Here is a 23,065-nt window from a genome sequence, read left to right on the forward strand (position 1 = left end):
CCATATAATAGATGGTCTCTGGTTTAGCGAGTACCAAAGCCTGACAAAGGCCTGTGCCAATTTCTATCACAGACACCAAAGCAAAGTTCAAATTTCCAGTGACATTTCGTCTTTGATATTTATGAAAGCTTGGACATTCTTTAGGACTGAAAATTACTTATTAACCACAGAAAGTTAATCTATAAAATGCTAAAGGCAGGACTGTTTTCTGGAAATCTCGTGAGCAAGAGTCGAAAATAATACAAAATCACATAATAAACTCATCAACTGTTCTTTGATGGATCGAGTTATTCTGCGGTTTAATTTGGAAAGCGGTTACGAGATCGTAAAAGGCCTGTGGTACTTTCCATTATACGTATGTAATACGAAATGGAATGTCTAAATGTATGAAAATTACCGGATGAAACGGAGATAAAATGCTTCTCGTATGTCGACTGAGACTGAGGTAGCAGACGACAAAAATCCACGTGGGCTTCGCGTGATGTAAACAAAGGGAGATAACCAGCATTTACACTCAACACTCAAACGTGTATCTAATTTTTGACATTAGAAACTAATAAGCTTAATTGTCATTACAAAAGAGGATCTTTGGTGTCATTAACTGAATCAAACGTATTTTCAAAATTACACTTTCATTGAAAATACATGAACCGGAAGTGCACCGATGCGTCAACTTTCTGCGCAGTCGGTTGCCATCAACAACGGTTGAAAACAGGCGAAGAAAAAGCGGGCTGTCATATTTCAGATCTACTCATACGGTGCTCGTTTGTATCACGCGAAAAAACACCGTAAGTATATTCTTTGCCATATACGTGTAATATTTGAAAGGTGAAGGCGTGTATTATTTGATGAATGGCCTTTCGGTGAAAATGATGGAATATTTTATGTAGATTTACTTCACACTTGCGCCAAATCACTCTATGCTTTCAAACAATATTTTCTTCATTTGGGATTTACTAGTATTTGAACATTCATAGGTATTTTACCTACGTCTAGTACGGTTGTCCTTAATATGCTGAATATCTTAATTTTATGCGAAATTTTAAGAGGTGTGTAGTAACATTTTTCCAATTAAGTTCGAGTGCATACCTTTTTCTAATATTTCGGCGGGTTGCCGATTTTTAAATATTCATTTTGAAGTCCAATAAAATACTAGATATATCAAACACACAAATATACTTCACAGTTCTGTGGGATTGGGATACTGCCCACTAATATCTCAGACAAGCCTAAAGTGCTTAAAATAGCTTCAAATTATGCTTCATGGTAAATGTTGACATTTTTTGCACAGTACGTAAGTGTTGTTTGCTGTTTGTTTTGAAATGTGAAACTCGGATAATTACTGGGAGAGTTGAATTTCAAAAACTGCATATTAATGATCACTATCAGTTTTTCATGAAATCCCGAATCATAATTCTGAAATGTTGCCAATGAACCTAGAATTGGTTGGTATTTTTTCGAAAGTCACCAATACCAACTGTCCATATAAAATGAAAGAAATTCATCATATATGTGCATCAATGGTCTTGTGTAGGGTTTCTTGATGTTTGGGGTCAGAATGAACATAATATTACTTATTTTTCAAACAGGCCTTTTCTTCCCAGGTTCCTTCAGGTACTTTCTTTGTTAATCCAAATTAATTGGGAACAGTCCTGTCAATTTAATAAACTCCTATGTTTAGAAAGACCACCTACATGCTCTCTCTGTTTCAGATGCCAACCAATCCAGATGAACCTTACTACTGCTCCCAGCAGATTAACATTCCCCCTGAGCTGCCGGACATTCTCAAGCAGTTCACTAAGGCTGCTATCAGAACACAGCCCAAGGATGTACTAGCATGGTCTGCAGCGTGAGTATTGCCCAGATCCAGCTGCACATATTTAGAAAGGAATAAGGCATATATTAGTATGTAAAAAAGCATTTACTGAATCATGTTTGAATCATTTCATTTTTTAAATTTGATGTAACCCAGTTATGAAACTGTTATTTAAAGACAGATTCTGTGGAGAAATGAATCTAATTAGAATTATTTAGTACTTACTTTTGAGTGGGGCATTTAAAAAAATGAACATCAAAGTGAATCTCGATGCTCATTTTGGTGGAAAAGTTATCAGGTCATCTGCCACTTCTCCCTGTGATGAAGGGCAGACTGGCACTTTCAGATTTTGTTAACAACAGTTAACAGCTTGGATTGTGCAGTGTCAGTTAACAGCTTGGATTGTGCAGTGTCAGTATGTCAGTTGACAAACTCGTGTGAGTGGGCTGTGTGCTGCACAGTGGAGATCCATTTGCAGGTGTAACTTATCAGTAAGGTAACTTTTGATGTAAACCTATATGGAGTGTTCCTCCTAATCTTTCTTGGATTGTGGTTCATCTGCCCTTAGCAGTGTGGTCCTTTTCACAAATAATGTTGATGTTGCCAAATTGCTGTGCTGCTGACCATACATAAGACAGAAGTAGTCACCTTTGTGGGCTCACGCACATGTTCTAACTTCCAGTACAGGTAAGGTCAACAGTTTGAAAACAAATCAAGATCTGGGACTCTTTTTACGATGCAGCCTTTACTAAGGCTAACCTTAATTCCAATTCTTTAACCTTGCACTAAGGTTACCATAGTGACTTATGTTCAGTTTAGGGCTTTGTGACAAGATGGTCCTGTTCAACACATTCCGTAAACAGTGTATGGCTCCTGCTTTCAGGTATTTCCGGGCAATGTCCAAAGGTGAGACTCCCCCAGTGAAGGAGAGGCTGGAGATGCCCATCGCCTCTCAGAAGACAGACACAGGCCTCACGCCAGGTTTGCTGCATGTTCTCAACAGACAGGTGAGGAAGGATGATGGCGACTCTCTACATTATGATCACTTCAACATGGCTGCAGCCTTGCATAATAGATCTCTTGAATTCCTTTTGCTCCCTCAGCCTCTTTCAGTTCATAAGGTGCCATGATGTTGGTTGTGGTCCCTGTACATCACTGAGGGCAGTTACTATGGTAACAGCAAATTGATTGATGAAGGCAGGATTGCTCTGCACATTTAATTGGCAGGTCTATGCCTCATGACTACTTTGTCTTCTTCAGCTTGGGCCAAAGAAGTCCGTGCCCCTGAATGTGATTGAGGAAAAGTGGCTTGACCTTGCCCTCCCCAAGGAACAGTTTGATGACTTTGTCAGGATTGGAAGCTTTGGGGGAGAGGTAGAATGGAACAAGTTCTTTGCCTTGGCAGCATCAGCTCTGGGAGAGGTAACTATTTCATATGCACATTGTCATATGAGCTAAGCAAGTGTTGGCTGTTTCACCAACGTCTTTCAATTTTGACTTACACTGTATTTTATTGTTTTTCTCTTCCATATCTCTTTTCCGTGATGATGTGTTTATCTTCTGTACCTCCAAAGAGACGTGAAAATTATACTCCTAGTCATAAAGTAAAGAGGAACTAAACATGATTTTCTTAGAATATAGATGGGAGAACCAAATGTGACTGTCTTATCAAAATAGATGGGGAAACAATGTGCTAAACTACGCGTGACTCTCTTACTATGAAATTTTAACTGTCCTAAATAAAAAACACCTAATGTAAGATAATTATTGTCGCGAGTACACATTTTAGTTATTTCGGGACGGAATATTGATCCAAGAGTTATTTAGAGACCACAGATATTGGTGAAAAAACTAACTAAAATGTGTCCCTTCAATGAACAAAATAATCTACCTCCTACTGCAACAAGAAAAAACCTACACTGCGAATGCAGTGATGCATAATTATGTGTAGGATTCAGAGCACAACTAGAGAGACTACACATGCTGATCATTGAGAAAGAAAGTAACGTGTCTTGCTTCAAGGAACAAAAGCCCAACACTGTTTTTCCAATGAGTGAAAAACCTACACTTTAATGCAGGGATTCACATGTCAAAATTCTGAATGCAGGGAAATTCTTGAAGTGTTTTCATGAAGTATGGTATATTTGTACCACATGTTCATGTGAATTCTACCATGCCTCAAGAAAATACTGGATTCTGATTGGTTGTGCAGAAAATTAAAATGGCATCAATTCTGAATTAACCTTCATCGGCTGATGAAAAACATTTATTCAAACTAAAAAAAATACAATTATATGATATATTTTTAACTTACCTTACCATAGGTCTTATGCATATTACCTCTAGCTTCGCTAAACGAGATCAGACAGTCGTTGATTCGCCATCCCCTCGATGGCTACCTCATGTAATCTACGAATGTAGTCACGGAAGTGACGTGATCTCTCCACTCGCGCGAGAGCGCAGAATCCAAAATTCACTTTTACCTTTAGCGTTCGTGCGAACGGACGTGTTGGTTTGCAGTTTTTTTTTCCTACTGTGTGTAGTTTCAATAAAGTTGCTACTCCTTGGTAGGTATGGTTTGTATCCCCTCATTATGTATCAAAGTCAAGTCATACAAGCATTTAATGTGCTTACCTTGCTACCTCGTGTTGTTCTTTTCTCACTCAGGCTTGGCTTGGCCATGTCGGAGGTGAGAACGACATGGCGTCCATGAGGGTAGTTCATCTTGTTGGTGGTTTGCCCGTCATGTTTCTGCCCATGCTTGGTCATTTTCACTTGTGTTTTCGGTATTTAGCATACTTTTTTCTGCCATGAATTTCAGCGTAGCGAAGGCAGCCATTGTGGTTGTTATTTTTCGCTGCCCCGCACTTACGGGTGTGCCTATTTTTTACGTAGGGGTGCAACTACTTTCTACATTTTTATGTAGGGGGTTTTCCTCCTAGTATTGTATTAACATGTCGTCAAGTCGTGGTTTCTTGTCTGTTACAGTTCTGTGTATGACTCGACACTATTGTACTGTCTGCAAGGGGCAGAAATCAGCCAAGGACCCACATCCCTGGTGTCCGGATTGTGCGTCCGCTGTTTGTTCCATCGATAGTCGGTGCCTACACTGTCAAGCGTTATCTCTCACCGATTTCAAGACCTTTTTGGCGGTTCGGAGGAAACGTTTTACGCAACGTAAGAGAAGAATGTCGTCGCCAGCGTCTTCCTTGGGATCCTTACCTGACGACCAAGATCTACCACCGCCTTCAATACCACTATCAACGCCGAGTGTGGAGCGCTCATCTATTACGCCGGCGCGCTCCTCTCCAGAGCCTACGCGTTCGGACGCCTTTGTAGATTTATCTCACCCGGATGCCTTATCCCATCCTGAAGTTCAGAGGCTTCTGCGATCTCTCTTGACGCCGGGCGCTGCTGTACTCCCTACCTCGGTATCTACACCTTTACCAACGACAGCGCCTAGACTTACGCCAGCGCCGTTGCCTGTACCAGCGCCTCTGCCTGTCCCGGCGCCACTGCCTGTCCCGGCGCCTTTGTTTACATCAGCACCGGTGTTTTCGTCAGCGCTTATTCCGACGCCAGCGCCTATTCCGACGCCAGCGCCTGTACCAACGCCAGCGCCAATATTGTTGCCGGACCCTGCTCCTATAACTACGTCTTAGCGGATCCCCAGAGTGTCTCATACGCTGACTAAAGAAGAAATGTTACAGCGCCAGCTGGATGAAGAGCGCGCTCGTCGTTTAGAGGCTGAGCGCTCCCGGCGCAGATCTCGTTCTAGGTCCCCGAAGGGTCGGCGCTCTCGTTCTCCACACCGTAGCAGGCGCCGGCGCTCCCGGTCGGTTTCCCGCTCTCCAAGGCGCTCCTTAGAGGAAGACTCACGTACCAGAAGTAGACGTAGAGTGCGATCTCGGTCAAGATCACCACGACGTCTCTCTAGATCCCAGCGTTCGCGATCGCCGGAACCACTGCGGACTTCCGGCAAAGAATTTAACACTAAGAACTCTGCTTCCAACTCGAGTCAGCGACGAGAATCAACCTCTATTTCCTGGGAGGAACACGAGGAACAGTTCTTTTGCCCAGACTATGAGGAGGAACCTGGCAATGTTGGTGATAGTGATGGCACCTATCTTCCCTTAACTGCTGTCTTTGAGTGGATTGCCGACAGATTACCGGACTGTCCTTCCCCTTCTTCGGATTCAAACAACCCGGCGTCGATTCACTTGACTCCTGAGTTACTTATTCCACCACTCCCTATGGTGGCGGATGCGATTACTTTGTTAGACTCGGACTTTGCGAAGTTATCCTTAAATCCGACCATCAAAGCGTCGAAGTCTAAGAAATCAGATTATAAAGTGCACAGTCTGGATTTTGCCGACAACGGGGCGGCGCTAGACGATTCAATTAAGAGGTTGTCAAGTTCAACTCCGTCATCTTACAGAGTTCAGGATTCAAAGTTAGCAGCTGTTGATACTGAACTGAAACGTATGCTTAAACCTATCTCGGCGCTTGCGTCAGCCACCTCCGCTGCAGCCTTGGATTTGTCAGAGGATAATGCCTCGAGGGTGGATCATTTAACTACCATTTTTGCTTGGCAAGGCAGAGTACTCCATGACCTACTTGGACACTTACGTGCGGCGCTAGCCATGACTACTACTATGCGCCGATCTGGATTTTAGATGCTTGTTCTTGGCAAGAGGAATTTAAACGTCAACTTCTTCGTGCACCATTTACGTCTAAGTTCCTCTTTGATGAAAAGATACCGTCGGTGTATAAACAACATGCCGAACTTACTAACACGGAAGTGGCGCTATCAACTTTCGAGGCCTTGGGCTCTGCATTTCGTGGCCGAGCCAGGGGTAATGCCAAGAAAAGATATGTACCCAGGAGAGAGTCGATCCGTTCCTCGTTTGGGAGGGGACGAGGTCGTACCAAAGACTCAGATGTCCAGCGCAAGCCTCAAGAACGTGGCAGGGATGCCCCAGCTACGTCCGGTCAAGGTAGGGGCAAGCGTCCCTACTCCGGCCGCTGAAGCCATGGACTACTACGACTGGGACCTCCCACCCCCAGTCGTACCAGTTCATCCGACCCCTGTAGGTGGGAGACTAGGGATCTTCTGGGCCAACTGGACATTCCTGGAAGACCCGTTTGTTTGCAAGATCCTGAGAGCCGGCTACAAGCTACCACTAGCCAGAGCTCCGCCGTTGACTACCACTCCCCTGTCACGAGGGTACTCAATAGATCAACAGGTACTTATCCTAGAAAACATCAACATTTTATTAACAAAACATGCTATAGAGATAGTGTCAGAACCCCATCTCTCCCCGGGGTTCTATTCACCCATCTTCCTGATACCCAAGAAAGGTTCCACCAAAATGCGGATGATTCACAACATGGCGACTTTCAACAACCTGTATTTAGCCGAGCCCCCGCATTTCCGAATGACATCACTGGATCAGATCCGAGCCAAATTGTCACCCGGAGCTTGGATGGCCAGCCTAGATTTACAGGATGCTTACCTGCACGTTCCTGTATTCCCACGCCACAGGAAGTTCCTGCGTTTCATATTCAACGGAGTACACTACCAGTGGCGAGTGCTGCCGTTTGGAATTTCTACGGCCCCGTGGCTTTTCACTCGGGTCACACTGCCTGTCACCCGGTTTCTGCACCTCCGGGGGATAGACTTCGATCCTTACATCGACGATTGTTTTCTAAATCACTGCAATCCTCAGTTGCTACGCAAACAACTGGACTTCTCCACACGCCTACTTCAACAGTTGGGATGGATTATCAATTTCGAGAAGTCGCAACTGAAACCAACGCAGGAGTTAACGTTCATTGGGGGGTTGTTCCTGACTCGGCTCAATCTAGTCAGGGTCCCTCCCGATCGATGGCAGAAGATTCTCGCCTTTACGGATCGAGCTCTGTCCCTACCTCTCACCCTCAGAGAATGGCAGTCTCTGTTGGGCTTGTTGACGTCGGCGCAGGACCTCACCCTCAGAGGACGGCTTATGCTGCGCCCACTACAGAGGTTCCTATTACCATTCATTCGAGAGAACGACCTCCAGTCGTCATTTCTTCTACCCCCGCACCTGCATCAGTACCTCAGGTGGTGGACGGTAGAGTGGAACGTCTGCGCCGGTGTTTGTTTGACAAACTTCAACCACGACCACGAATTGTTTGTAGACGCATCCCTCTTGGGATGGGGTGCTCATTTGAACGGCCAGACAACCTCAGGGCTGTGGTCAGACGCCGAAAAGGAGTGGCATATCAACAGCCTGGAGATGCAAGCAGTCATCCTAGCGGTTCGCCACTGGCTACCGGTCCTAACAGACTCCAGACTCCTGGTAGCGTCCGACAATTCCACGGTCGTGTGGGTGATTCACAATCAGGGTACAACCAGGTCCAAACAACTTCTGGACCAGATGTTCCTGTTAGCGGATCTGGTAGACAGCAACGGCATCGTGATCGCGGCTCGTCACATTCCCGGCTGCAAAAACATTCTGGCAGACGCCCTGTCGCGCCCCGGCAAACCATCCCCGACGGAGTGGATGCTTCATCCGGACGCATTTCGCCAGATTTGCTGGCAACTCGGGAGACCACTGGTAGATCTTTTTGCCACCAGTTTCAATCACCAGTTACCAACGTACGTATCTCCCGTGCCGGATCCACAGGCGTGGGCAGTCGACGCGATGTCTCTATCATGGGAAGGACTGGACGCATATGCGTTCCCTCCTCCAATTCTTCTCTCGGATGTAATCGCCAAGATCAGACTGACGCAGAACCTCCGACTGCTTTTGGTCGCACCTTGGTGGCCAGCCAGATCGTGGTTTCCCGATCTTCGACGGCTCGCCAGCGGAGACCCTTACAAACTTCCAGAGTGGTTGCATCTGCTTCGACATCCACACAGTCGACAGCTGCATCCGGATCCACGGCGATTCCATCTTCACGCATGGGTCATCTGCAGAGAGCATTAAAGGCTAAGGGCTACTCTGCGCACGTGGCGAACGTTATAGCTCGCGCGCATAGAGTTTCTACCCGTTCTTTATATGACGACAAATGGCGCTCTTTTGAGAATTTTTGCGCACGAAGATCTCAAGATCCCATGGCAGCATCTCCTCAGTTTGTGGCACAGTTCCTTCTCTACCTACGGAACTCTAGACATCTCAAAGGCAGTACCTTAGGCACCTATTTGTCAGCTTTGAATTCTGTCCTTGCTATCAAGTCAGATTCACAGATCTCCAAGATACCGGAACTTATTGCGCTTCTCAAAGCTTTCAAGCTGGAAGACCAGAAGACCAAGTTTCGTCCTCCAGCTTGGGATCTTAATGTTGTCCTTCAACATCTCAGAGGGCCGCCGTACGAGCCATTAGAAGAAGCCTCCTTTGAACATCTTTCCAAGAAGACGGTTTTCTTACTATCATTGGCAACAGCGGCTAGAGTCAGCGAGATCCATGCTCTTGACGTTACTCAGATCCGATTTGAACAGTCAAGACACGGACGTGCTCATTTGGGTTTGCTTTGGGATTTTGTGGCTAAGAACCAGCTTCCCGGGCAGCCTAACAGGTTATTCTCCATCCCTCCTTTGTCTACGATCTTGGGTCATCATGACTTGGAGGAGGAGCTGCTATGTCCAGTCAGGGCTCTCAGATGCTATATTAAAAGGTCAGCCTCTAGGAGACGATCCCGCAAAAGGTTATTCATTCCCTTTGCCGTGTCCTGCAAAGGTGAAGTAAACAGAAATACTATTGCCCTCTGGCTCAGATCGACTATCCTGGCGGCCTATGACGACAAGCACCTGCCTCATCCGGTAGCAAGTAACCCGCACGAGATCAGGGCCTTGGCGTCTACGATGGCCCTCCATCGGAACTGCACAGTACCGCAGATCATGGAGGGCTGTTTCTGGAGGTCATCAACTGTCTTCGCATCCCACTACTTGAGGGACTTGGCAGTTGAAGACGTGGAGGGATTACAGTCATTAGGTCCATTGGTTGTTGCTCAGCAACTTACCCGACCATCCGCCCATTAGGTAACTACACTTCTACTTACCTTTGGTCTTAAGATTAACCTCACCCCCAGGGTGCGTCGGTTTTTCTTTGGAGTTCTATTGGGTTGCTCTTTGTCCTGTTCCAGGTATTATCCTGAGACCGTTGACATTGGCTTTCCCGAGTTCTCCTGATGCATGTGCACTGTTTGCTGAGGGATGGTCCTCTGGAGTCCACACCACCATCCATCTGTCGAAGCCATATGCATAAGACCTATGGTAAGGTAAGTTAAAAATTTATTAAAATCTAAATATTTTAGATATTTAAATACTTACCTTACCATAGGGCGGTGACTCCCTCCCAACGCTGGATGCTCCTCCCCACTTTGGACTCTTCGGACCTTCCGGTTGACGGTAAAAGTGAATTTTGGATTCTGCGCTCTCGCGCGAGTGGAGAGATCACGTCACTTCCGTGACTACATTCGTAGATTACATGAGGTAGCCATCGAGGGGATGGCGAATCAACGACTGTCTGATCTCGTTTAGCGAAGCTAGAGGTAATATGCATAAGACCTATGGTAAGGTAAGTATTTAAATATCTAAAATATTTAGATTTTAATAATTCCGCCACAGTTCTATGGGACTTTCACTATCATATTACCCTCTATGATAACAACATTCAATTACAATACACAGCCCCTAATATAAACAATATCTAACACATAAATCAGAATGCCTTGCCAAAATACACCCCTATCTATACAAAATTGTGCAGCAAAACGTTAGTAAACATTTACCTACCTGTAAAATGGTATATTTTTTTCCATTTAGAATGGGAAATTTGCAAGATAATGGTCTGGCGAAACACCAAATTTATTCTACTCATACGCCTTCATGTCACAATAATATATATATGTAAAAAATTTAACCACTGGAGTTCTGCTCTACCATCCTCCCAGCAAAGCAGTCACTGTTATGTTCGTACACTTTGAGAAAAGCTTGGCCTCAATCCATCCCCAAATGATGAAAACAAAGTTTCCAGGAATCCCAAGTTAGTCACATGTACACACATTTTGACAAAACGGCACTGTCACTCTTGCCGCATACCAGGGTGGAGGCAAGTATGTGAAAGCACAATCGACACTCACTGAGCATAAAAATCAACAGTTTTTGATGAGATACAGATCGTAGGTCTATCAGAAAAGGATCTATTCTTTGATTCCGGAGGTTTCTGATTGGACATCCAGTGAAATATTTCCCACTTTCACGTCACATATCGGTTGTTTGCTGACATGTCCGAGCTTGATATAGCATGCGAAATGAAGGATCAAGGTGTGCTGTATGTGAAGCGCTTTTCCACCCGAAAAAACAATGAAACAATCCAAACAAATACCTATCTGTTTTCTTTTTCATTGCCAAATGCCCCCAAATCAGTAAAGGCGGGTTACTGCAATATCCAAGTTGAAACCTACATCCCCAACCCGCTCAGGTGTTTTAAATGTCAGAAATATGGACACGGTGTATCTACCTGCACATTGTCTGTTGTGTGTGCTCACTGTGGTGAGAAGACACACACAACAGAAGATTGTGACGGTGACTTTAAAAAATGCACTAACTGCTCTGGCGACCATTCATCTTCGTCAAAACAGTGTCCAATATGGAAAGAGCAAATGGCGATTAACAAAATAAAGTTCACCCAAAATATCTCTTTTTCTGAGGCAAAGAAACTGGTGAAGAGATCTGACCTTCTAGAAAGTTATGCTACAGTAGCAAAATCATCATCTGAATCCAGCTCTAAAATAACAAAATCATCCACAGGATGCCAAACTACCTTGACTTGGGTCAGTTCCGACTCCCCACAGGTTTTATACCCTGCTATATCATCCCAGACTGAGGAATCACTTCCTACTACATCAAAGTCCTCTGATCATAAGTCATCTTCACAGTCACGCTCTGAGTCTCATTCAACAGCTGATAGACAACAAATTGTTAAAACTAAACCCAAACCTAAGTCTGATGCTTCAAAACAACAAAGTGGCAGAGCTCCTAAGGGGTCACAAAATAAAATTCAATTGTTTAATAAATATGGGTCTCTTGAAGATATGGACGATTCTGAAAACGTCCATTCTAGGGCACATAGCTTGTCGCCCTCCAAAAGAGTGCGGGGTAGATCCCCCAAAAATCCCCCCAAAAGATAGTTTATTCCAATAATATTGTACAATGGAACTGCAGAGGTTTGAGGACTAATTTACATGAATTACAGCTATTAGTCCAAGATTTCACACCTTCAGCGTTATGTCTCCAAGAGACATATTTAAAACAAACAGATGCATTTGACCTTCGCCATTTTAATGCATATCATTGTTTTTCACCCCTGGGTGATAGGGCCACTGGCGGATCATCCATTCTAGTCAAACAAAACGTTATTCAAAGCCCTGTTTCACTTAATACTAATATGCAGGCTGTTGCAGTGAGAATTATTTTACATGTAGTGTTTACGCTATGCTCTCTTTATATTTCACCATCTTCGGCTTTTGCCAAAACCGATCTTCAAGCTCTATATGATCAGCTCCCGAAGCCCTGTATTATAATGGGAGATTTAAATGGCCACAACCCACTCTGGGGTAGTGTAAATACAAACACTAGAGGTAAATTGTTGGAGGACTTTTGTTCTGACAATGATTTATGTATTTATAATGATGGTTCCAACACATATTTACACCCTGGTACAGGGACTTATTCTGCTCTCGACTTGTCACTTACAAATTCAGAACTATTAAATGAATTTGAATGGTCAGTCTACGATGACCTCTGTGGAAGTGACCATTTTCCTACTAAATTAAAAGCTGTAACTCCATCTGATGTTCCTCCATCATCAAGGCGGAATTTTACAAAGGCTAACTGGACTTTATATGAAACACTGTGTGCTGAAAAACTTAAACCCGAACTTTTTATTGACGTTCCTGATGCTATTAAATGTTTTACTGATGAACTGAATTCCATAGCTGATGAGTGTATACCAAATTCCTCTGTAGTTCCACACATAAGAAAACCATGGTTCAACGATGAGTACAAACAAGCTAGGAAGGCAAGGAAAAAGGCAGAACATTATTTCCGTCGCCATCCTATGGTACATAATTTAAATAAATTTAAAATTTTAAATGCTAAAGCGCGGCGTACTTTTAAACAAAACAAACGCCAATCTTGGCAAAATTATGTGTCCAAAATAAATTCTCGGACACCCATGTGCAAGGTATGGAACATGGTCCAGAAAATCAAAGGTAAAGGTACTAAATCTACTGTCCATCATCTCAAACATGGAGATCAATTGCTTACTGATAAATCAGATATTGCTAATAAACTAGGTGAAACCCTTGCTAAACACTCTTCCTCTTCAAATTATGTACCAAAATTCCAGCAATATCAAAAACAACAAGAAAAGAAAACTATTAATTTCAATTCTGTTAATGGGGAAGATTATAATGAAACGTTTTCTATTCATGAACTCCATACTGCTCTTGATCAAGCTCATGACACTGCTACTGGAGCTGATAACATACATTATCAACTCCTGAAGCACTTACCAGAATCCTGCCTAGAAACTCTTCTCAATATTTTTGATGATATTTGGACATCGGGTAACTTTCCTCCCTCATGGCGTGACGCCATAGTAGTACCCATACCTAAACCTGGACGTGATCATACGGATCCATCCAACTATCGTCCAATTTCATTAACTAGCTGTGTTTGCAAGACCATGGAACGCATGATAAACAATCGACTAGTTTGGTACTTGGAAACAAATAACCTTATAACTGATATACAGTGTGGTTTCCGTAAAAACAGAAGTACTGTCGATCACTTAGTGCGTTTAGAATCATTTGTTAAAAATGCACTAATTAATAAACAACATGCTGTGTCTATCTTTTTTGATCTAGAAAAAGCATATGACACAACCTGGAAATATGGTATTTTAAGAGACCTACATGACTACGGCTTGCGAGGTCGTTTACCTCAATTTATAGCAAATTTTTTAAAGGACAGACAGTTTCAAGTTCGAGTGGGTTCTACCCTGTCTGACCATTACAATCAGGATCAGGGTGTTCCACAAGGCAGTATTTTGTCTGTCACACTTTTTAGCATAAAGATAAACAGTTTATCAAAAGTTTTAAACGATTCAATTGATGGATCGTTATTTGTGGATGATTTTAATATTTCTTGTCGTGGGAAAAATATGCATACTATTGAACGACAACTGCAGTTGTGTTTAAACAAAATAAATAAATAAATGGTGTCTTGAAAACGGCTTTAAATTTTCTAAATCCAAAACTAACTGTATACATTTTTGCAGAAAATATAAACCACATTAGGACCCTGAACTATCTCTAGATGGCACTCCCATCAAAGTTGTAAAGGAGGCCAAGTTCTTGGGCCTAATCTTTGACTCCCATTTAACATTTCTGCCTCATATCAAGTCCCTTAAAACTAAATGCTTGAAGGCTCTTGACTTGTTGAAAGTTGTTTCCAACTCAAAGTGGGGAGGGGATCAAGCAACCCTCTTACACCTGTATCGATCACTCATACGTTCAAAACTCGATTATGGTTCCATCGTATATGGTGGAGCCTGCAACAGCAACCTTAAACTTCTTGATTCTGTCCACCATCAAGGCTTAAGACTTTGCCTTGGGTCTTTCAGAACTTCACCTATTGATAGTCTCTACGTTGAGGCCATCTCTTACTCAACGTCGTATAAAATTGTCTTTACAATACACTACTAAATTATATTCTAATGAATCTAACCCTGCCTATAACTGTGTGTTCAATCCCCTTTATGACTTTATGAGGATTTGTATAACAAAAAGTCTTCTCTTGTTCCACCTCTTGGGCACAGAATTGAACCATTTATTTCTTCTGCCGGTATTGAGCTGGAAAGTATATCGCCTTCCCGTCTTCTTTCTTCTCTTCCTTGGCAGTTGGTTAGGCCACAAGTTGACCTAACATTAACATTTTTTAAAAAATCAGAAACAAATGACTTACAATATAAACAAGAATATCATCAATTAAAGCATAAATATAGCAATTACAAACCTTTATTTACAGATGGGTCCAAGGATGGTGGCGCAGTGGCTTGTGCCACTGTCATTGGATCCAGAACAATATCTTCTAGATTACCAGATAATAGTTCTATTTTTACAGCTAAAGCTAACGCCATATTAACAGCTCTCAAATATATTCAAAGACACCCGAAACGTAAACAATATATAATCTATTCTGATTCTCTTTCTTGCCTTCAGGCTATTAAAAATATTTCTTGCAAACATCCACTTTTAATAGAAATTATTGAATTGTATAATGATCTTGCTACTGGCCAATACGACATCGTCTTTTGTTGGTTACCCAGCCATGTAGGCATTTCTGGTAACATACTGGCTGACCTTGCTGCTAAAGCAGCACTCAACAAATCTGTGACACCACTTCTTATTCCTTATAGTGATTACAAAGCCACCATTAGATCTTATATCCGTGATCTGATGCTAAAGAAGTGGGACACCCAAGTGGGTATCAATAAATTACATGAGACAAAACCTTACATTGGTTATACCCACTTGGGTTGTCAGTCCAGATTTGAAGAGGTTATTTTGCAACGATGTCGTGTTGGCCACACTAGATACATTCATGCGTACCTGTTAAAAGGTGAAGATCCTCCATTTTGTATCCCTTGTGATGAGAGAGTCACAGTCAAGCATATTCTGCTTGACTGTGTTGAATTCTCCATCACAAGGGATAAGTATTTTACAGTTAAAACAATTAAGGATCTTTTTACCAGCGTTAATTCTCATTTAATTATAGGTTTTTTAAAAGAAATTGATTTTTTGGTTGAATTTTGAATAATATGTTTCTGTAAATAGATGTATTTTAATGACTGGTAGACTGGTGAATTAGTAACTTGAATTGTTGGTGGCTGTACCCTCAAAGGGGGTTGAAGTATTGTAAAATTATTGTCCTCCTGAGAGGGTACGTAAGTCCACAAACATACAAAGTAAATTCTAAATTTCTACGTTTTTAATGGTAGTATAAGTGTATTTTTATTGTATGGCTAGATTTCCGAAATTGCTGACGGCTGAGGGGATGATGTAAATCCAGCTAGGGTCCATGCAGGTAGCAAAAGTACTGTAAGTCCCCATGGTCCCTAGTATGGTGATCTACCTTCAGTTGTTGGCAATCTATAGCCCGGTTTTATATTGTATTGTCCTCTATAGATAAATTGTTTTAGGCATAGCTACTAGTTTTACATTCATTTCTGTGATGTTCTAGTTGTTTTACTGTCCTTCGTCGACTGATTGTTATAATACTCATATATTCCATTTTAATGTTCCGTTCCCGTCACGATATGGCTGAAATATTGCCAATGTGACATTAAATTTTAACTCACTCACTCACTCACTCACTCACTCACTCACTCACTCACTCACTCACTTCACGTCAAATTTCATTCAAACTTTCGCAAAATGTAAACACTGTCTCGTTCGCCATTTTAAACTGTTGCATAACTCTACTTCCATGTAAATAAGTAGGTCAGATCATTCCATTATTGTGTAACCCAGGGGGTAGAGTATCCCGGCAAACAAAACAATAGGCTGGTTTCAGTTGTGTAGAGTTGGGATGGTAAAAACAAGCACTCAGACATCACATTATTGGTTCCAATTGAAATTTAGCCGCCATCAATTCAGTACAGCATGCCTCTGATTTTCATACACAGTAGGTTTATCTCCTAAATAAACTGAAGCGAGTATTTCCACAGCGTCCCCTCAACACTGTCTGGTAGTTGTCCAGCCACCTACCAGGGGGACATGGACATGACCTGATAAGTGATTAGAATAGGAATGTTCAGGTCGTTATATAATATATAGAATATCATTAAAACATGTTAAGAGTATTTGCACTTTGTCATGTTTGGATTATCTCCCTTTAGTCGAGTCTTCAGTCAGGTAGCAGTTTAGTGAAGACATGAGGACATTTTTGAGTGAACTTTCTGTTTCATGACCCTAATGTTGAATAAGTGGAATATTACATCGTTACACTGGAAAATGTATTGCAACATACCCATCCTCCTCTCCACTTGTGATGTAGTCACCTACAATAAATCAACTTTTTTATCAGAACATAACAAGTGCCATGAAGACGGTGTGTGAGATCCTAACGGCGGATCCTGAGGGCGGCCCAGCAAGGATTCCCTTCCCCCTGTTTAAGGATCTGTACACCTACCTGGCCCAGATAGATGGGGAGATCTCACAACAACACATAAATGATGTTATCAACCACCTCCAGTATGAAGTGTAAGTCACCACTTCCGTGTCACTCATCATCAAGTCTTATTGGCAACAATGATTGTCGTTTAAAACACAGGGCCCCGTTTCACAAAACTCTTGTATGCCTAAGATCTCGTATTTTTTATCGTAGCATTTGCACCTGCTATGTTACAGTATGCCAGACACAAATCCTACGAGAAAAATTACGAGATCTTAGGCTTACGAGAGTTTTGTGAAACGGGGCCCTGATCTGTTATTGTTAATTTTCTACCCACTATCTGTGTTTCAGAAAGTTATGAGTGCTATTTGAATAAAAATACAATCAGAGGAGATGCAGAGAATCTCATTGACTGTCTCCTGATGTCATGACAGTACAGCAGTTTAATGATGCTCAACAATGTATCTGACATCAGGTCCCGATTTCTGGAAACGAACTTAAGTCTGAGTTTTGACTTAAGTTTGAGTTTTTACTCAAATGTGAGAAAATGCTTTCCACAGAACAAGCTGAAATCGGTGTAAAACTCAAACTATAGTAGACAATTTGAGGTTTGGGGGATAGAGATGGCTTAAATTGTTTGGCCTCTTATACTTAAAAATACAGCTGAGCCAAAAATTCAGGTGTTTCGAATTGTGATTTGAGTAAAAACTGAAGTTTGTTTCAAGTAATCGGGGCCTGAAGACACAAACATGAGGTTTTCTTTATCATACAAAATCATTCGTCCAGCCTATTCTGGATGTTATTGAGTATTTGAAGCATGGGAATATTTCATTTGAAACCTCCGGCTGACGCCGTCTGTTCCAAATGCATTCCTGTACTTCAAATGCTCAATAACACATGGAAAATGGCTGACGCTGTCGGTTCCAAATGCATTCCGGTGCTTCAAATACTCAATAACACCCGGAAAATGAGGAACACATGATGTTTATCGACATTGTAAACAAAAAAAGTATGCCAAAGGGTTTTACTGTCTTCACTCATTTACATCGAGTAAGGGTACAGCAGTGAAGTGTCCTCAGCTGGCTGTTTCAGGTGGTTCCCATGGTAGCATCTGGAGTTGCTCATTTGTGATGTCATTCTTACTTTACGTCATTTGATTCGAATGACATCACCACTGTTGATGACACATGAAAACAATTGTTTGCAATGTTTCACTAGTGTCAATACACAGTAAATAGTCTTGCAGTTTCCGGGAATCTAATATAATTTGATCATGTTTTTCAACCAATCAGATTACAGAACACAGTGACATTTGGTTTACAAATATCCAAAGAGTCTGATGAATATGTGTTTTATATATCCAGAGACAAGCAAGAAGGCTATGTGATGCCAAGGAACTTCACCAGTCCAGACTGTCCCAAACTGTCTTGAGGAATGTCATCATCCATGATGCTCTGCCAGTTTGCCATCTTTCTCTCTGTCTCTGCTCAGTATTCCTTACTGCTGTCTTGTGTTTATTTAGCTCAATTTAAGAAATTAAGGCTCACTCTCCAACTTTCCACCTACCAAAGTCCTTTGTACTCACGCAAATCAACTTACAGTATGATATTTTTGTAAAGCTTCTGTGAAGGTCACTGAGTCAGTCCACATGTCTGTGATATCTCTGTTGTAACACACGTTCATTAGGGTCTGGGTATTCTCAAGAAGGAATGTTAGTTAGGAACCAAAAATGTAGAATGCAAAACATTTGGTATGTGAAACTTGTTTTGAAGTATTTGAATTAGGTCTGAGTGTTGAATTTCTCGATCTTCTCATTGCCTTTCACCAGTGATTGTGCTAGGATATTATTTCTATCCCAGACTGAATTTAAATCAAGTATTATCTCTCTTCCATATTGTTCAGGGGCTCTTCCATTTCATATTTTCATTTTTATATTTCATGTTCAAGAAAACAAAACAAGTAAATAACCCCAGTATAGCCAAATACAGAAAACTGTCATCTCAACACTTTCATTTTGACTAGTTCTTATGGAATCATTTCATTGTACAATGAAGAATTGTTGCATTTCTTGTGTATTTTTGTTAGTTTATTTGTACAGCTGTAAGAATATCTTGTGTATAGTTGTCTCATGAAAGATGTATATGTCTTAAACCTGTTATTAAATATTAACAAAGTTGCCCTTTGTTTCTCAGTATGATGATGTTTGTAGAAGTGCACCAGCTGACTGGATGTAAGGCCCTGACCGGGTATAAGGTCATCACATGCTATGAGGCCTGACTTTGTGTAAGACCCTGACCAGGTATAAGGTCATCACATGCTATGAGGCCTGACTGGGTGTAAGGCCCTGACCGGGTATAAGGCCATCACATGCTATAAGGCCTGACTGGGTGTAAGGCCCTGACTGGGTATAAGGCCATCACATGCTATAAGGCCTGACTGGGTGTAAGGCCCTGACTGGGTATAAGGTCATCACATGCTATGAGGCCTGACTGGGTATAAGGCCATCACATGCTATAAGGCCTGACAGGATGTAAGACCCTGACCGGGTATAAGGCCATCACATGCTATAAGGCCTGACAGGGTGTAAGGCCCTGACTGGGTATAAGGCCATCACATGCTATAAGGCCTGACAGGGTGTAAGACCCTGACTGGGTATAGCACAGCTATATTGCCTGGAAAAAGTGATCATTTGTTATAGATCTGCTCATTGATAACACACAACTACATCATTCTATAAATAGGGACAAACTCTATGGATAAACAACTTCTTTATTCAGGTGATGAAATGTTTCAATAGAGATTCTTCTGTGAAGTATGATTCTTGTTTGACAACTACATATAAATCTGTACTGAAACATATCACCCGAATAAAGAAGTGGCATATCCTTTGCCCTTATCTGACTTTCCAGCTTCTAAAAGGAAGTTTTCCTTAGCTATTTTTTCTGAGTATAGGGTATCGAGGTTATAACGTTAACAACTACAAGTTCGCTGCTATTTTAGGAGAACTTAAAATATCTTGACTCCACAATCAATTCTTACGGTGAACAAACAAGTGATACATTTATGAGTACAAAGTTGTCACACAGAAGCAAGTATCTATCAACAAACAGACTGTGGCCAAATCTGTCGGTGCTGGTAGGGGGAACTATACCATTAAAAATGTAGGGGATGTTAGATTGCCAAGGTTGATAAAATACAACTGAAGAGGCCAAAGAGGAGGGAACGGGTGATAAAGAGAAGTTAAGGGAAAATGTGACAATTCAATCCATTCCTTTTGAAATGTTTCATCTCTATGGATATATATAACTTTTTCTCACAGGCACTGGCATTGCCAATAGATGTGCCCGAAAAATGGAATATCCCCTGCTTGTTTTAATGGCATATTTGTGGGGTAACTTCATGATGTTTGTTGACTTTTCTTGAGCACCTTTTATGAGATATATAATTTGATTGCAGGCTTAAATATATGTAGCACTGAGGTAACCGACAACGGCTTGGGATCAAACATGGTTGGGCAACCAACAAAATACGTCACTCTGGTCTGGACAAAGGTCATTCAAAAGAATCTTGGAAACATTGCCAGTAAAGAGTATACAGAGAATCTCATCCAAGTCTCTACTGATATCAAATATATCACCATGAGTTCATAACGTAACAAATATCTGAGGCTTGCTTAGGATATTTTGGCCTTTATCAATGAATGTTGATAAAATTGATATTAGTAGAGTACAAAATCTACTCTCAGAACCATATCTCCTAGGAGATATGTACTGATCTCACACAAGGGATATCTCCTTTGGAACACAGTTTTAGATGATAAAACCAAATCCAGCCAGGGACTGGAAACATTAGCGTTAGCAAAACTCTAGCAATTTCTACTCTAGTTCATATTTTCTCTGCACTTCCTAACTCATCAAAAACATTCATCTAAGGCTGTTGATTGCTTGGCAAAGACTGTCTGTTTTACCAGCGTGGAGAGTATTTTATAATGTACACCGTTGACAGTGGTGACTAAGACCAAGTCTTTGATCAGCCACCTTGGTTAAATCATTTCTATAAATCTTCATACATGATATAAAATTGGTTTGATTATGTCAGAGAAATTTGTAACGAAAATGGATTTCTCAGCTTTGAAAATCTGAAACAGCGGTACAAAACAAGAGGAACCTTCTCAGATTATCATAATCTGTTAAATAACATTCCTGTAAATTGGAGACAACTTTAACGAAACAGAACTCCTTAAATCAACTGAACATTAATAGTGTATACCAAGGTATGATCCCATATGTTACAGGTTCAAGGATGTGTTATGATGAACTGATTGAGAACAATAATACCCCTAAGGTATTAGAGTAATGGAACACTGTCTTTCAACATGATACAATTAGGAGACGGGTATTCGAAATCTACAGGAAATGTGATTGTAAGCTGTTAGATCTACAATACAGATTTATATACGGAATAATTCATACAAAGAAAGAACAATTGAGGATTAAGGTCATGTAACCTCTGTAAAAATATCCCAGAAGGCATATCGCATATATCTATTACTGTGATTTACTTAAACACTTTTGGCAAAATGTAGAACAATTTCTTAATACCCACCTCCAGCCTAATGTCTCTTTTACAACATTCACTATCATGCTTGGAGCGTGTTCAAACAATAAAATACTAAATATTATGTCATACTTCAAGCCAAATATCGTTTATGTTTCAAGTAATAAACAACAACCGCTCTCTCTGGAGCAATTTCCTAGGCTTCTATAAGATATATGTACAACCGAAAAGCATACACCTAGGAAAAGTAATCTCTTAGATCAACACCATTAGGAAGACGAAACCCTCATCTGCTGTTCTGTGACTGAAGCGCCCATATAATATCGGTTGATATTTCCAGTGTCCTACCACTTCATTCACACTAGTCAGACTCATTTCTCCAAGGTTATACCCTCTATAGAAACTGCCATGGTATTCTGTGTATCTATATACCTGTATATCCATATACCTCAAGGATGTGATGTATATAGCCTTATAAGTCACATATGATGTATCTGACAATTGAAATGGACAAAACTCCAGTCAGGGACGTACAGAGAGATACCTTATCTAACATGCAATCCATTGCAGTTTATATATTATTCTACATGAATATTGCCCCAGAAAGGTGCATTTGAATTCAAGATTGTTTTCATCCATGCATGTTTAACATTCAAGAATTTACGTAGAGCCGAGAGGGGAAACAGTCGCCATCATCACGCACAAGCTGGAACCACGGGGGTCGTAATGTCACGTGATTTGTCTGTAATGCTGCTCATGGTTTCAGTCTCTAGTCATGGCGTGATGTAGCTTGTACGCAGCTGTCATAGTTACCTGCTACAGCCGTGTGGAGCGAGCGGTTGAGGGCACGAGTTAATACTGTTATATGGACGCTTCCCTTGACTAACAAACTGAATAACAATTTTGAAGGCGGTTTTTGCATGCTCCAAGTGATAACCGTCCAACTCCACGTCGTACAAAGGGGATGAAACAGCGAGAGACCATATTGTAGAATAGTGACTGACGTTGTTGCTATGGATATGAAGTAGTGACAGATCACGGCGTAACATACGTATGAACCGTGTTGCTATGGAAATGAAGTAGTGACAGATTACAGCGTAACATACGTATGAACCGCGTTGCTGTGGAGATGAATTAGTGTCAGATCACGGTGTAAGACAGACATGAACCGTGTTGCTATGGAGATGAATTAGTGTCAGATCACGGTGTAAGACAGACATGAACCGTGTTGCTATGGACATGGATTAGCGTGAGCGCACGGTGTAACATAGTTATGAACCCTGTTGCCATGGAGATGAAGCACTGAGAGATCATGACCGTGCTGTTATGGGGTGAGTGAGTGGGTATATGGTTTTACGCCGCTTTTAGCAATATTCCAGCAATACCACTGCGGAAACAACAGAATTCAGCTTCACACATTGTACCCATGTGTAGAATCGAACCCAGGTCCTAGGAGCGACCTC

At 41.6% G+C, this 23,065-nt stretch overlaps 1 protein-coding gene across 1 annotated transcript; it reads left to right on the forward strand.

The window, feature by feature from the left end:
* The first annotated feature begins 672 nt into the window (after positions 1 to 672).
* On the forward strand, positions 673 to 19,221 carry LOC137261433 (ropporin-1-like protein). Its single transcript, XM_067799182.1, has 6 exons — positions 673 to 788; positions 1,713 to 1,849; positions 2,700 to 2,823; positions 3,077 to 3,238; positions 16,959 to 17,134; positions 18,410 to 19,221. Exons 2-6 carry the CDS (start codon positions 1,713 to 1,715, stop codon positions 18,474 to 18,476), a joined length of 666 nt encoding a protein of 221 aa, XP_067655283.1. The 5' UTR covers positions 673 to 788; the 3' UTR covers positions 18,477 to 19,221.
* The last annotated feature ends 3,844 nt before the right edge of the window (positions 19,222 to 23,065 follow it).

Source organism: Haliotis asinina, chromosome 14 (assembly GCF_037392515.1).
Source record: "Haliotis asinina isolate JCU_RB_2024 chromosome 14, JCU_Hal_asi_v2, whole genome shotgun sequence".
Taxonomy (NCBI): Eukaryota; Metazoa; Mollusca; class Gastropoda; order Lepetellida; family Haliotidae; genus Haliotis; species Haliotis asinina.